General features: G+C 39.2%; 1 protein-coding gene across 2 annotated transcripts in view; it reads right to left on the minus strand.

Annotated features, from left to right (window-relative positions):
- The window catches only part of ITPR2 (inositol 1,4,5-trisphosphate receptor type 2), a 556,807-nt gene that overhangs the window by 440,778 nt on the left and 100,508 nt on the right, over positions 1-15,521 (minus strand). For both annotated transcript variants that reach the window (XM_061125163.1, XM_061125162.1), the window contains one exon: positions 543-658. In XM_061125163.1, the coding sequence (XP_060981146.1) occupies positions 543-635 (93 nt within the window). In that variant the 5' untranslated portion in view covers positions 636-658. The remainder of the gene's footprint in view (positions 1-542; positions 659-15,521) is intronic.

Below are 15,521 nucleotides of genomic sequence, written 5' to 3' on the forward strand. Positions count from 1 at the left end.
TTCAGAAAAAGGACTAAGCAGTTTGGTCTTAAAAAATTATTTTCATTAGGAATATTGCTAGAGAAGCCAAACACAGATAAATTTCAAAGGCTTCAAAATACAGTTTCAATTCTAAAAGTAACAGGAATTTTAATGACACAAGAAGTCCTATTAAACTTACACAGAGTCCAAATCAGAAACAATAGACTTTTAATTTTTTTTTCTGATCGTCTTTCAAAAAAAATGGGGTCCTATGTCAGGTAAAATATAACTGGATTTGATATTCCTGCAGAGATTCTGAGTTGGTTTTCAGTGTGATGTGAATATCTGAACTGGTCTGGCACACCCTAATAAATAGCAAGAAATACATTCCCTACACACCAGGAAATCAGTAGTCATACACTGATTAAAAGGACTTCACAGTCCTTTCCACTTTCAGCATGTTGCCACATCTATTCTGGATCTCAGCGTACTGAGGGCAATCACTAAGCTATGGAATAGACCTTTTGTTATTGTTGTACTTGCTCTATCTTAAGCCAGAGAGATGGAAGGCTGGTCCTTACCTGTAATTTCTTCAGCAAGGCTGCCTCTGTGTGGTTCCCTTGTTTAGCTTGCTTGGCTTTCCAATATTGCTTCTGAGCAGAATATCGGTTCATAGGGCACACCTTAAAGAGGCAGTCTGTGACAAACCAACAAACGAAAACACTGTAACTAAGGAGACCAGCATATTTTACATTTCCCTTATAGTTAAGTGTTAGAGTCTTGAATGTCTGAGCATAAATAACATTTAAACATCATTTAGCCCACTCTCTGGTGAGTTCTTAAATTCTACCCATAACATTTCTTCTCAAATAATTAGTTAGTCTGTTAAAATACCACCCTTTTCATTAGCTTAGGGTTTTTAAAAGAAACCATTGCTAACGTGATTTATAAAGAAACCAAACCAATGTAAATGTTATTAAGCACTTCTTAATTATAATGGGGTACCTGGTCTTAGAAAGTCAGTAGAACCAGATTAGTGTCTTTCCTCGCCTTATCTGACCTTGCACAATCAATTACTTATTCATGGTATGTATCTTTGATAGTCAAAAGTGATGGAAGAAGTAGAAACAATCACAGCAATCAAGCAATCACATTTCAGCCATCTATTCCCCAAGGTTACACATACCTAGGGTGAACACGGTGTGGAAATCTGAGATGCAGTATGTTATAATGATTGCACTGCATTGTTATAAGGGAAAAACAAAGAAAAACAAAAAACTAAGATTATAGTCCTAACTCTACTACTAAACATCAAGTTAGAAAATCATAGTGAAATAATATAGTGATATCTCTAAGTGAAAAAACAAATATTTTCTGTTTAAAGAGGAAAATGGAAGTTTGACTGAGCACTGCTTTTATTTGCTAATGATTCTATGTGTTTGTGGAATGGATTATAATCTAGAATAGACGTCAACTCCCAATATTCTATAGTAAAGGAGTACTGTCACAGAAGATCCAAACATTATTTTCATTTATCTCACAAAAATTTGTAAAAATTCTATATAATAAATTAACCTTGTTTTGACTGATGTGTTAATGTTTACATTCATTTTCATTTTTCAAATACATTTCCAAAGATACAATGCAATCAATTCAAATGTCAATTTTAGGCACATTATTGACTATATTTTATATATATATATATATATATATACATATATATATATGCTCATTCTATTATTCTCTTTAAAATTAAGTACAGAATTAAATGAGGTGATCTTTTTTCTTTTTTCATATACTTTTGTTTATTTGTTTATTTTTGGCTGCACTGGGCTTTTGTTGCTGCGCTCAGATTTTCTCTAGTTGCGGTGAGCAGGGACTCCTCTTCATTGTTGTACACAGGCTTCTCATTGCAGTGGCTTCTCTTGTGGAGCACAGGCTCTAGGCTCACAGGCTTCAGTGGTTGCAACACATGGGTTCGCTAGTTGCAGATCGGGGCTCCAGGGCACAGGCTCAGGAGTTGTGGTACACGGCTTTAGTTGTTCCGTGGCATGTGGGATCTTCCGGGACCAGGGGTCGAACCCGTGTCCCCTGCATTGGCAGGTAGATACCTATCCACTGCACCACCAGGGAAGTCTGAGACAATCTCTTTTCAAATCTCACTTGCTTTTGGTTCTAATGGCACACATGATCAAGAAATATTACTGTAAATTACTTAAGGAAGTTTTAAAACTCAGAAGAAATAATGACTTTTTTCTATAGCTTGTAAGTATAAATAATACAAACTCTATTGATTGCTTCCCTTCTACACATATACACCTATAGAAAACATTATTAACTTCTGGTCTAAAAGTTATTGATGTGGATGAGTAAATATTTTATAAGTAGCAGAGAACAGATACCTTCTAACTGCTCAAAGTAGGTCAAAAGACTCGTCATAATTACAGCAGGAGACAGGAATCCTCACCAGGCACAAGTGTGTGAAACCCAAATAACTAGATTTAAAAGCTGTTTTCCTTGGCAACATAGTTGATAACACCTAGAAACTATTCCTATATATTAGTATCTACAAAGAGAATATACAAGTTTTACAAGCACGCATACCAAGGTTGTTTAGTGATATCTCCGAAAGAGTACTCCCGAAGTAATACAACAGACTGCTTTAACTGGCCTATATTAGGCGAATGGCCAAACCCTACTTTGTTTAGTGCAGCAAAAATACAAGTCTATATTTAAGTAGAACTCAACGCCATAATCTGCAATATCTACTTCTGATTACCTTCATCTATGAAGAAAGAAAAAAAAAAAAAGGGTTCTCCATTACTTCAAATCCCTAGTTAAGTCCATTAGGAAATAGTCTTTTGACAAAGAAAATATTTTTTTCCTAAATTCTGGACCACCCCAGGAGCACTTCTAATGAATGGTATCCTTGGGTAGCTAGCAAAGAAACTGTCACAGTCCTCATCATCATAGCCAAAGCGATTGTGAAGCATCCAGTCAAACATCCAGTCAACTAGGGTTGACTAGTAGGTTGTGCCTCTGGGTATGAAGACTCAGACCCTGTCCTCAGAAAGCTCTCAGTCTAGTGGGTGAAACAGGCATCGACTGTGTGATGAATTTTCACAATGAGGCTCTGCAGAAGGTGCTGTGGGCCTCAAAGATGCAAGAGCCCATTCACATTGTTTAAGGGGATCCAGAAAAAATCTTCCAGAGAAGAAGACACAAGTCAAGTGTTAAAGAATCTATACTAATTCAGCATGTTGGCAAGAAGGTTCAAATGCGCAGGGGTTGGTGGGGGGTGGAGGGAGTTGCATCTCAAACTGAGCCCACGGCCGGTACAAGGGCAGAGAAGCAGAATGTCCAGGGAGCTAACAACCAGGCAGGAAAATGACATCCCAGGCTGTGAAATGAAATCGGCAACACTGGCTGAAATCTGGGTCTGCAGAGTGCCATGTTCTAGGTTAGGAGTATGCTCTTCACCCCAAGAAAACACCCTGTTCTTAGGGTTTTCAGCTCTTACAGCACACGGAAGATGACATAAACAGCAAGATGAGAAGCCCAGCATGAAAGTCCACTGCCAGTGTGATCAGAGATAGGGAGGATCTGGGCATATGGGAGTTTTAGGGTAGCTGCAGATTTAAAAAGAAAGTAGCAGAACCAATAGGCTTAGTCTTACCTATTAGTGTGGGGTGGGGAAGGGTGAGGGAGAGGGAAAGTGAGGATAGCCTAGCTGACACTAAAGCTTAGATTTTCAAAGCCCTTTCCATTTTCAGAGCCTCGGTTGTATAGTTCTCCTCAGCCACCTTTCCCAGGAGGCATATCATTTTGTAAATAATTGAAGTGTGGGTACCAACATCACAGGACTATTTTGGTTGACAGGAGGAAACCTAGGGCATGCAGACCTCTGTAAAAATGCTGTTGGTGGTAATAGTGATGGGTGTGTGTGTTTGTGTGTATATGTTTGTGTGTGTGTGTGAGTGAGTGTGTAACTCTCCTTCTACCTCTTTTAGAAAACATTTTTAAAAATCTACTGTTCTTGGGCTAGTCATGTATTCTGTCTGATTTTAAATTTACTGCACAATAAAGGTCACAATAATACTTGCCACACCTAATTCATAGGGCTGCTGAGATGAGAAAAATAATAATAATAATAGAAAATCTGTGAAATTGCTCTGTGAACTTTAAAGCCCTATAGTAAGCATTAAATGTAAGATATTATCATTAATATGGCTCCATTCATTCAGCAGTAGCTTCACTAAGATTAAGAAGTGACTAAACACTTACAGAGCTCTCAGCAAAGAGCTTCAAAAAGTAGAGTTCTCAGATTAAACCCAAATGTAACCCCAAAATGTCAAATTCATGGAAAGGTGTTCACCCCTTCATTGATGCCACAGTCTCAGACGCCACACTGTGCTTTTGTATAGTTCTCGAATTCCCGGAAACAGCACGGCAAGAAGTAGAGGGTGAAGTCTCCACTACCATGTAGTAACTTTTAATATATGCAGAAGCAATAACTAGCACCAGCATGGGTACAGCCTTGACAAAAAGCCTTCCTTTCTCTTCGCTGGTGGCTCAGCTGGTAAAGAATACACCTGCAATGCAGGAAACCCAGGTTCCAACTCCTGGGTTAGGAAGATCCCCTGGAGAAGGGAATGGCCACCCACTCCAATAGTCTTGCCTGGAGAATTCCATGGACAAAGGAGCCTGATGGGCTACCTGGGCTCACAAAGAGTCAGACAGGACTGAGCAACTAACACTTTCTTTGGCACGCAGGAATCCAGACCTATCCCTCCTCTCTCAGCACCCTCCTCACCCAGCACCCTCCTCACCCTGCTTCCAGAACGCTGGGGCCCCTTGGTCTGCTCATCCTCTAAATTTAAAGATGTATATCCTGCTAGGAAAAAAGACCTCAGGGAGTTTTCCAATTACAAAGCTACTTAGTATCATTTATTAACTAGGTAGCAACACTCTAGCATTTCAAGACTCAAAGAATAATTAAAAAAAAAAAAAAAGACAAGGTTTGTTTCATAGAGCAAACATCAAAAGCCCAAATAAGTAATTACAAGCAAGTAATTAGAGTTAAATTAAAAAAAAAAAAAAACTTAACCTTAAGATCTAAGGCCAGCAATTTTGCAGAATTATAGAAGGTCAGGAAATGCTAGAAATCTGACAAAACAGTCTATGTTCAGTCAAGCAATATTGTTAAAAAAAAAAAAAGTCTTAAAATTGAAACATTTATTTTAAAACCATGGAAGGAAATCAAACCTCCCAGAAATGTTCACGTTAAACTGAAAGATCTGCTGGCATCTTAAACCTTCTAATAAATGCTCGTGGAGGGAAGAAATATGAAAGCCATTCAAATGGCGTGGAGCATGTATTCCACAGTATGTAACACTGTACATCAAAGAACTAGCCTTCCCAAGTGGCTCCATGTGCATCTGGAAGGAAACCAGTCTAAATTTTTACTCGCAATACCTCAATAAATAGTTCTCAAATGTTTTGTTTGTACAGATACAAGTGCTTCCTAAAATACAAGGCAGCTTTTGCACCCCAGAAACTGTCTATAGGACTCTATTCTAGGTTATTATACATGAAGTTCAAGTTATGTAGTAGCCAACAATTTCCCTTGGTAATGGTGGAAAGAAAACTTTGTTTCATTTCTTCTCCCTCCAAGAGATGTCGTAAGATTTAAATGAGGCGAGACATTAAACCATCAGCAAATGGGTGTCACAAAGCAGGCATTGAACAAATGGCTCTTTCATGGAAGCCTGTAAAATTACCTCATGCTGATTACAGGGAACGTGGCTGCCAAGAGCTTTATTATCTCCACATGGAGAAAGGTGGGGAGGGAGAGCCTCTGAGCGTCTCCTGTTTTTAATATAAACCGGATGGAGCAGAGTTCCATGAAGACAACAGGCCCTTCCCAATGATAAAATGGAAAGTGGTAACAAAACTCTCCCCAGGGGCAGGGACAGGCAGACGAGGGGTGACTGGATGCCAGCAATTAGAATTAACAGTTGGTCAGAGAGGTATACATTCATTGGCCAAAAATATAATTGTAGCCCTCTTTTTGTTTTTCAGTTTCTCTAAGAAATGTATCCTGAAATACAGTGTGTGTAAAGAAATCTTTAAGTTTAGAGTATTTTTTTTAAAAAGGAGTCTGTATTGTTTTGTTTATGCATGGAAATTTCAAACCAAACATCGACTCCCTGATCATGACCAAAGGCAAGGATAGAGGGTGTCTAAGAGGGGAAGCATTTTCTAGAATGTTACAAAGGCCAAAGAAAATTTACTGCAGGTATTAGCATGTGTTAAAATTTATCACAATACGTGGCTTCCAGCATGTAGATTGCAAGATAGCTTCTTCTAAGCAAAAGTCAGCTATTTTACTACTGAAGAGAGAAATGTTGAAAATGTTACAACTCGAAGGGGGCTCCAGATAAAAATCTAACCTTTCCCTTCTCTGACATAGGCAGCAAAAGCTCAGAGTAAGTTGCCTGAGTCGTTCAAGATAGAATCTATAGATTGAAATAACTTACAAATATTAACAAGTTCAATCACACACAGGATGCTTGAAAGCCCCGTGAAGTGACTGTCTGGCCCCGTGGTGACAGATGCTGATACCATACTTGGTTTGCTCGATACAGTTAACTGCCTTGGAGCACCTCGTAAACTACAGAGAGTACTGCATATTGATAATAAAGAACATCTGATCTTCACAGCAACATTGAGAGTCAGCCAGGATAGTTTTCTCTATATTCCAGAGAAAGAAATGGATATACTTCTCTTAAATCCAAAAAGTTGGTAAGGAATTAAGCCAGAATATGAACTGAAATCCTCTGAAATATATAATCTATCTGAGTGAGTGAAAGTCACTCAGTCGAGTCTGCCTCTTTGCGACCCCATGGATATCTATCTACATCTATAAATATACAGAATTCTGATATCTATATAGATAGATATAAAACAATTATAATACCTCAAAGGAACATTTATGTTTTAGCATGGGAAGTAGGCCACATGAAAGTCGCTCAGTCGTGTCCGACTCTTGGTGACCCCAAGGACTATACAGTCCATGGAATTCTCCAGACCAGAATACTGGAGTGGGTAGCCTTTCCCTTCTCCAGGGGATCTTACCAACCCAGGGATTGAGCCCAGGTCTCCTGCATTGCAGGTGGATTCTTTACCAGCTGAGCCACAAGGGAAGCCCAGTATGCCATATATGCATACATAATCAATTAAAAGCTAAGACATCAATAGGAATGTTACAAAATCTTAGTCTCAAAAACATTTACTATCTGATTCCTACATTAATGGCTAAACTCTCAAAAACAAATGAAATTTTATATTCTGCTTCCTCTGGAGTGAGACAGAAAAATAAAATTCAAATGTGCCAATGCTTATTTTCATTCCTGTCAAGGTTTTAATTTTAGCATTAAGCAAACACTAGGCCTAAGCAGAATTCACTATCAAAACATCATAATTTATAATTTTCAATTAATTTCCCATTCTTAAAGTTTCATATTAACACTGACAATCAAAAAATGTGTATTAAGCAGGCTGATTCCAAAATCAAAATGCAAATCTTCAAGTCATAAATCACAAATATCAAGTCTGAAAGAAACTGAAGCAAATTTATACATACATAATTTGTGTGTGTATACATATAGACATAGGGCTTCCCACGGTGGCTCAGTGATAAAGAATCTGCCTGCCAAGCAGGAGGTGTGGGTTTGATTTCTGGGTTAGGAAGATCCCCTGGAAAAGGAAATGGCAACCCACTCCACTATTCTTGCCTGGAGAATTCCACGGACAGAGGAACCTGGTGGGCTATAGTCCGTAGGATCACAAACGAGATGGACATCACAGAGCAACTAAACCACTACCACCACCATACATATAGACATAGACATACATATACATGATACTTATTTATATATATTTTATGTGTTTACTTGTATTTTCATTTATAATTATATAATACACTTTTATAGCATCTCCTATGTATCAGAGCTTGTCACATTCCCTAACTTAATTCTTCTAAAAACCCTTTGAGGTTAGCATTAGTTTGATAAATGAAGAAACTGAAACTGAAGATCTATCCTAAATTTTCAAAAATAGTTTTTAGATTTACTCCAAATCAATCTCTGTTTTTACAAGAAGTAAAAGAAATCCAAACATCCATCAAGAGATAAATAGATAAACAAAATGTGGTATACACTTACAATGGACTATAGCTCCACCATAAAAAGAATAAAATTCTAATACGTGCTAAAAGATAAATTTAGGTACATTTACTGAAATTAAAACACAACATGATAGTCTAGCTTTTCCTGGTTTCATACTCCTAGAGATGCTTAACTTCTGTGCATACGTGCCAAGTTGCTTCAGTCACGTCCAGCTCTTTGCAATCCCATGGACCGAGGAGCCCACCAGGGATTCTCCAGGCAAGAATACTACAGCGGGTTGCCATGCCCTTCTCCAGGGGATCTTCCAGAGCCAGAGACTGAATCCACATCTCTTATGTCTCCTACTTTGGCAGGTGGGTTCTTTACCACTAACGTCACCTGGGAAGCTCAAACCTCTCCTGCTGCTGCTGCTGCTAAGTCACTTCAGTCGTGTCGACTCTGTGCGACCCCATAGACGGCAGCCCACCAGGCTCCCCGTCCCTGGGATTCTCCAGGCAAGAACACTGGAGTGGGTTGCCATTTCCTTCTCCAATGCGTGAAAGTGAAGTTGCTCAGTCGTGTCCAACTCTTCATGACCCCATGGACTGCAGCCTACCAGGCTCCTCCATCCATGGGATTTTCCAGGCAAGAGTACTGGAGTGGGGTGCCATTCATTGCCTTCTCCAAACCTCTCCTACAAGGACCCAAAAATTCATTAAGAAAAGGGCTGAGTATCTGCAACTCTGACTTAATAGAAGTAACAAAGTAGCAAGCTAGAAAAAATTAGGCAGGATATTTCATGCCCTCAAGGCCTCCACTTTAAAAGCAGTAATTTTCAAATAGCTGAATAACTAAACTTTTAAGACAGGTAAAATAACTTCATAGTGATGGGCTTTTTAAACCAATTGCAGCATGGCAATAATAACTCCTGGCTTAAACTTTTTTAAAGTTGAACACAAAACATTTTATGCCAAGTTATAATTATGTAATGGAGAGTTATGTAATATTTAGATTGAAGGATTTCTTGCTGTTCACTATCTAGCTGTTGAATTCATTGTTATACCCATATAGGAGAACCAAAACAAAATCAGTGTCTCATGCTAGGTCCTCTGTGAGCAGATATTTACCCATAAGGAAAAAAAAAAATCACAAAGTCCTAATCATCACTATTATTGCAGAGTTGTGCCCAAGTAAAACTACTTTTTGTTGATTATTATGACCATAAAGCATCTATCTCTATAGATAATTTATAAGTAAATGGACAATAATTCAATGGACATGAGTTTGAGCAATCTCTGGGAAATAGTGAAGGACAGGGAAGCCTGGCATGCTGCAATCCCTGGGGTCACAAACAGTCAGACATGACTTAGCAACTGAACAACAATTGTTTTAAAAACTGTAATTGTGCAAGCCAAGTTTGTAGTCAGTTTATTTGGCTTCAATCAGCCCTTTTTGAATGGACTGAAATGAAATGGGATGGGATGAAATGGCATTTGACTTTTTAATTTTATTTTTAATTGGAGGATAATTATTTTATAATATTGTGATGGTTTCTACCATACATCAGCATGGAGCTTCAAGAGGGACGGAATGAAACGGAGTGGGGAGAAAAGGGAAGGTGGGCGGGGGTCACTGCATTACCAGGTGTTCTATTCAAGAATATTTTATTCTATTCAAGAAAACTTTTGTTTCGTGTGTGTGTGTGTGTGTCTGTGGTACATGCTGGATTACGATGTGAAATGTACAGTATTCAATATTCCACACTGAGAGTTGCAATAACAAAGTGTTTGAAAGTGACTATTCTATAGGATTGCACATGAATACAGGTTCGGGTTTTAAAGGAAATGAAATTTCAAAAAAACAAATCTATATAAAGAGAGGAGAAAAGGAGGGGAAGGAAAGGAAACGAAGAAAGGAATTCTGTTGTTAAGAGGAGCGAAAACTGACATGATCAAAGGAGCTTTTTTTTGATTTACAGACTTTTGAAATCCAGTTTTTACTTTGAAATAAAAATTATCCTTCTATTAATTGCCCCATTAAGTTTCTATATAGGCAATACAATAGAACAGGAAGATACCCGTTGGAATATATCTTCCTCTTTTTCATCCTCACTCTAGTTGACCTCTACCTTTACTACCTTACCTATCCATCAGACAGCACCTTTTGCTAATTAACATTTTGCATGTAACTCTACATTCACCACCTACTATCTGGCATATGGAAGATGCTCAGAATCTGTAGAGGAAACACCTCCTCTACCTTTACAACCTTATCTATACATCCAATGGCATTTTTATAACTAACATGTTTGCATGTAACTCTACATTCAGCTTCCCTGGTAGCTCAGCTGGTAAAGAATCCACCTGCAATGCAGGAGACCCTGGTTCAATTCCTGGGTCAGGAAGTTCCCCTGGAGAAGGAATTAGGCTACGCACTCCAATATTCTTGGGCTTCCCTGGTGGCCCAGATGGTAAAGAATCCCCCTGGGTTTGATCCCTGGGTTGGGAAGATCCCCTGGAGGAGGGCACGGCAACCCACTCCAGAATTCTTGTCTGGAGAATGCCCATGGACAGAGGAGCCTGGCGGGCTGCAGTCCACGGGGTCACAAAGAGTCGGACACGACTGAGCAACCAAGCATAGTGCACAACACTGCCTTCAGCACCTGATGTCTAGTATATGGAAGATGCTCAAAATTTGCAGAGGAAGCACTTGCCACGTTGCCTGAGAAACAATCGTTAGATTCCTGTTCTTTCTGCTCCAAAAGGTTTTACGCATTTTTGTCTCCCGTTAAAATGCAAATATTTGAGACGGGAACACTCTAAGATCCTGGGCCTCAGTTTAAAAGTGGAGATGAGCCAGTGCTGTGGATCTGGCGAGGTAACTTTTATATTAACCAATGACTGGGAAGGATGTGCAAGAAAGGTGTGTATCAAATTTTCAGATGGTGCAGAATGGGGATGAATAATTAATTTGACAGACAAAAATATAGATTTGAAATAATCTCTATAGGACAAACGTCAACACAATGAAACTTTAACAAAAGTACAGTTCTGAATTTAAATTCATAAAAAATGCAGCTGCTTGAGTATCTGACAGATTTGAGTTCAACTTCATATATTTTTATGTGTCCAGGCCAATTTTGGTTTTATGCCTGGTGCATGAGCTTAATTACTGTGTCCTTTTTTACTCTCAAAAGTATCCTAATTTAGATGATAAAGTATATGTTCACCCCAAATATAATAAACGAATACCGTGATATTGTGACTGGAAAGGTGATAGAGACATTTCAGGCTGATTCACGGACGAATGGAGCTTCAACCAGAGAACTGGGGACACATTCAGAATATTAGGCTAATGATGCACACTCAGAATGCTGGGCTCAATTATAGCTGCCACATTTTAAGTGGCTCCCTGACAAAACAGCCTATCTCCAAAGTTGGGCACACAGGGAAGCCGGTATAATATAGACATCATGCTATTTGAAGAACAATAGCAAATTAATCACAGGCAAGTTAGCTTTCACAATAGTGTTCAGTCAGAGGCAGATGAGAAATGCTGTCAAAGGGATCTTGTGTTAGGAAGAAGGCCCTCTCTATATACCACCTACTGCCTTCCGTGTTATGACGGGACCCATGGCAGATATGACTGGCATGAAAGGTTATAGAGTTCATGTTTAGAATTTCCTGATAAAAAGCTCAGACAGCTCACCTGCCCCATCTGTGTTTATCACATCATGGACTGGTCTGCCATCTCACTATTACAAAGACCAAGAAATTGCAGCCCTAGACCTTCTAAGTCTTTCACTATGAAATACCTGTCCATAAAGGGTAAAATAATAAAGCATTACATAAATATCCATTATTATTACTTCCAACTTTACATTCCAGGTGAGCAAATATGGTTGTGTTGATTATACCTCAGAGTTTCAGAAGCATGCTTGCTGTGATATTTTGTCATTTAAGTTGCTTAATTTCATAAGATCCTTTCAGATGAAAAGAAGGTGAACAGAGAACTAAAGTTTAAAGAATGAAAACTAAGCAACACCCTCTCTGCACAAACACACACACATTCACACACACTCTGATAACAGCTAACAATGAATGGCCAGACACTACGCACTGAGCACTATGATAAGAGCTTCACACCAATCTAGCATACTCCAATAAAAATTTTAAAAAATAAATGACAAGGGCATACTGTATAGCACATGGAATACAGTCAATATTTTATAATAACTTCATATGATGTATAATCTACAAAAAATATCAAATTACTATATTGCACATCAGAAATTAATATTGTAAGTCAACTAAATTTCATTTTAATTTTTAAAAAATTAAAATAAATGTAAAATAAATCAAAAAAAGAAAAATGAGAGAAAGGTCCTGCTCGCGTTCCCATTTCACAGATGGTGAAAGAGGAGGTAGGAGGTTAGGTTTTGCCCAGGGTCACAGAAGTAAACTAGTGGAGTTAGGAGTCAAACCCTCATAACTGCCCTCAGAGTCTGTGCTTTTATACACATTATATACTTTTATATACTTTATATACTTTTATACACACATATACCAGCTATTTTGCATGTTGGGAAGTCAGGGCAATAAGATACTGAAGAACTAGGAACTGGCAGGAAAGGGAAGACTTCCAGAAAGCAGGCTGGACATGAGAAGTAGGAAAATTAGAAGATGGAATGACAGAATAGCTTCTGCAGGAGACAGGGCATTTTGGCAATTTTTTGAAAAATTAAATATACACTGAATATATAATTCAGGAATCCTCATTTCAAGGTATCTCAAGAAAATTAAAACTTGTCCACACAAAGCCTCATACACAGATGTTTGTTATTCAGTTGCTAAGTTTTGTCCTACTCTTTGCAACCTCCATAAAATGCAGCACGTCAGACTTCCCTGTCCACAAGTGTTTACATCAGCATTATTCATAATTGCCAAAAACAAGAAAGGGAAACAGCCCAACTTCAAATGTATTAGTTTATCCAGAGAATGGAGTATTACTGAGTCAAAAAAAAGGACTGAACTACTCACACACAAAACAGCAAGGATAAATCTCAAAAATATACACAAAGTGGAAGAAACTGTGAAAGCGTTAGTTGCTCAGTCGTGTCCGATTCTTTGCACCGTCTGGACTGTCGCCTGCCAGGCTCCTCTGTCCATGGGATTTCTGAGACAAGAACACCGGAGTGGATTGCCATTCCCTTCCCCAGGAGATCTTCCTGACCCAGGGATCGAATCCAGATCTTTCACCTTGCAGGCAGATTCTTTGCCATCTGAGCTACCAGGGAAGCCCATGGAAGCCAGACACACAAAAAAACTATACACCGTAATGATGCCATTTATACGAAATTCTAGAAAAGGCCAAACTAGAGCATCCAAAACCGTCAGTGGTTCACCTAGCACTGGGCTGGGGACAAGGTTTAACTGCAAGGGGGCAAAAGAATTTTTGAGTTGGGGGTAATGGAAATATGACCACGCACTGGCTGCAAAACTGCATTTTCCAAAACTTATTGAACTAGGCTAAATGGGTGAGTGTTATTATATGTAAGTTACTGTAAAATAAAACTGAAAAAAAAAAATCCCTAGATTTGTATATAGCCCTAAACTGCTTTCTTTTCGATGGATCAGTGGTGTCCCATAAATAGTCTTAAGATAAAAGATAAAACTCTGAGGACATAATAAGGATACTGTTTTTGCTATTCAGGCTGTGGTTTGCTTGGTTTGGGAGGAAGAGGAAGATGAGGTGACTCGCTGGCTACACACCAGGCTCTAGCTGCCTTCTCTGCACCTGGAGGCTCTCACACATACCTGGAGATGGACTGATAAGGCACACCCAGGGGTGCAGCAGGGAGATCTGATTAAACCCAGTGAGAGAGATTTTCCTAAACACAGCACACAATAAAACTGAGGCTTAACCCAAATTTTAATTCTAATTTGGAGGAAAGAACAGCCTGGAATACCTGGTCCTACCTGAAAGTCAGTGACACCGACTGAGTCACGTCAAAAGAGGCTCCTACTCAACAAGGACGAGGCTCTCTGTGCCTAAAGGGTAATGACTAAAGTGGACTAAAGCTCAGCAAATATGGTAAAACCCATGAGTTCACAGTTATGAGAAAAAATACTTATTAGTCTTCTTTGCAGGTCAGGGTATCAACTCATTACTCTAAACACGAGTAAATAGAGAAAACTAAGCATTAAGAAAGATGAGAAAAAGGAAGGTACACCAGCACTTATGAAGCACATCCACAGAAGCATGTCTGAGCTGCCCTGCTAAGGGGAAGAAGTAAGCTACACCACGTGCATAATGCGATCTCGGTGTTATAAAAACAAACAAAGCTACACCACGCTATTATATGCTTGATAAAAACACAAGGAAGATAAACTACTTGCCTTGAGAAATGGAAGTGAGCATTGCAGAGGAAGGAAAAGTGATTTTCACTCTGTGCTTTATAAAACTCTTTATAAAAAATTTTTTAACAAATTTTTTAACAAGAACTTTTTAAACAATTTTTCATTTTCCCGAGAAAAAGATCTAACTTACTATGAACTACTTAACTGTCTACTTTGTTTAGTCCACTCATATTCTTTTCCATGGAACTCTGTGATTAAATAGCACCCAATTATTCCCCATAAAGAAAATCTGAGGCAGGAAACCTGCCCAGGCTGAGGAGGGGAAGGCTCCCGGTGAGGGACGAAGCTCAAGGCAGCATATACCACTCGGAGGCTGGCTGTGTCTGAGGCCAGGGCGACGCCGTCTCAGGCGGGGAGAGTCCAGTTCAACTGCAGTGTATCCCTTTTAGTCTCCAGTTAAGGAGTTTATTTAACAGGAGTGGTGAAGGATACAATTAGAAAATTTCTCAAAGGTTAGCAGAATTGAAACAATGAGAGTTTCCCAAGAAGACAGTGACTTTTCTAAGTGCTAATAATTCTAACCTCTTTTCCTAGCAAGGTCAGGGTCTCTGTTTGAACCAGTTTTATATATGTGACTATATGGTCCTTCCGGGTTTCCCTGGTAGCTCAGACAGTAAAGAATCTGCCTGCAATGCAGGAGACGTGGGTTCAATCACTGGGTTGGAAAGATCCCTAGAGGAGGGCATGGCAACCCACTCCAGTATTCATGCCTGGAGAATCCCCATGGACAGAGAAGGAGCCTGGCAGGCATCCATGGGGTCGCAAAGAGTCACACATATGGTCCTTCCTACCTGTACATCAGTTGACAGTGACAGCTTGGAACAGAAGATCTTAAAGAAGAGGGGGAAGGTTGAGGAGGACTGATATGTTTAAAGCATCACAAAATTGAGAAGATTCTTAACCTGGGAACCATGAATAAACAGCTGGATGGGACTCATGGAGGTCCACAAATCCACAAATGTGCTAAACTTGG

This window comes from Dama dama, chromosome 22, assembly GCF_033118175.1.
Source record: "Dama dama isolate Ldn47 chromosome 22, ASM3311817v1, whole genome shotgun sequence".
In the NCBI taxonomy this organism is placed as follows: domain Eukaryota; kingdom Metazoa; phylum Chordata; class Mammalia; order Artiodactyla; family Cervidae; genus Dama; species Dama dama.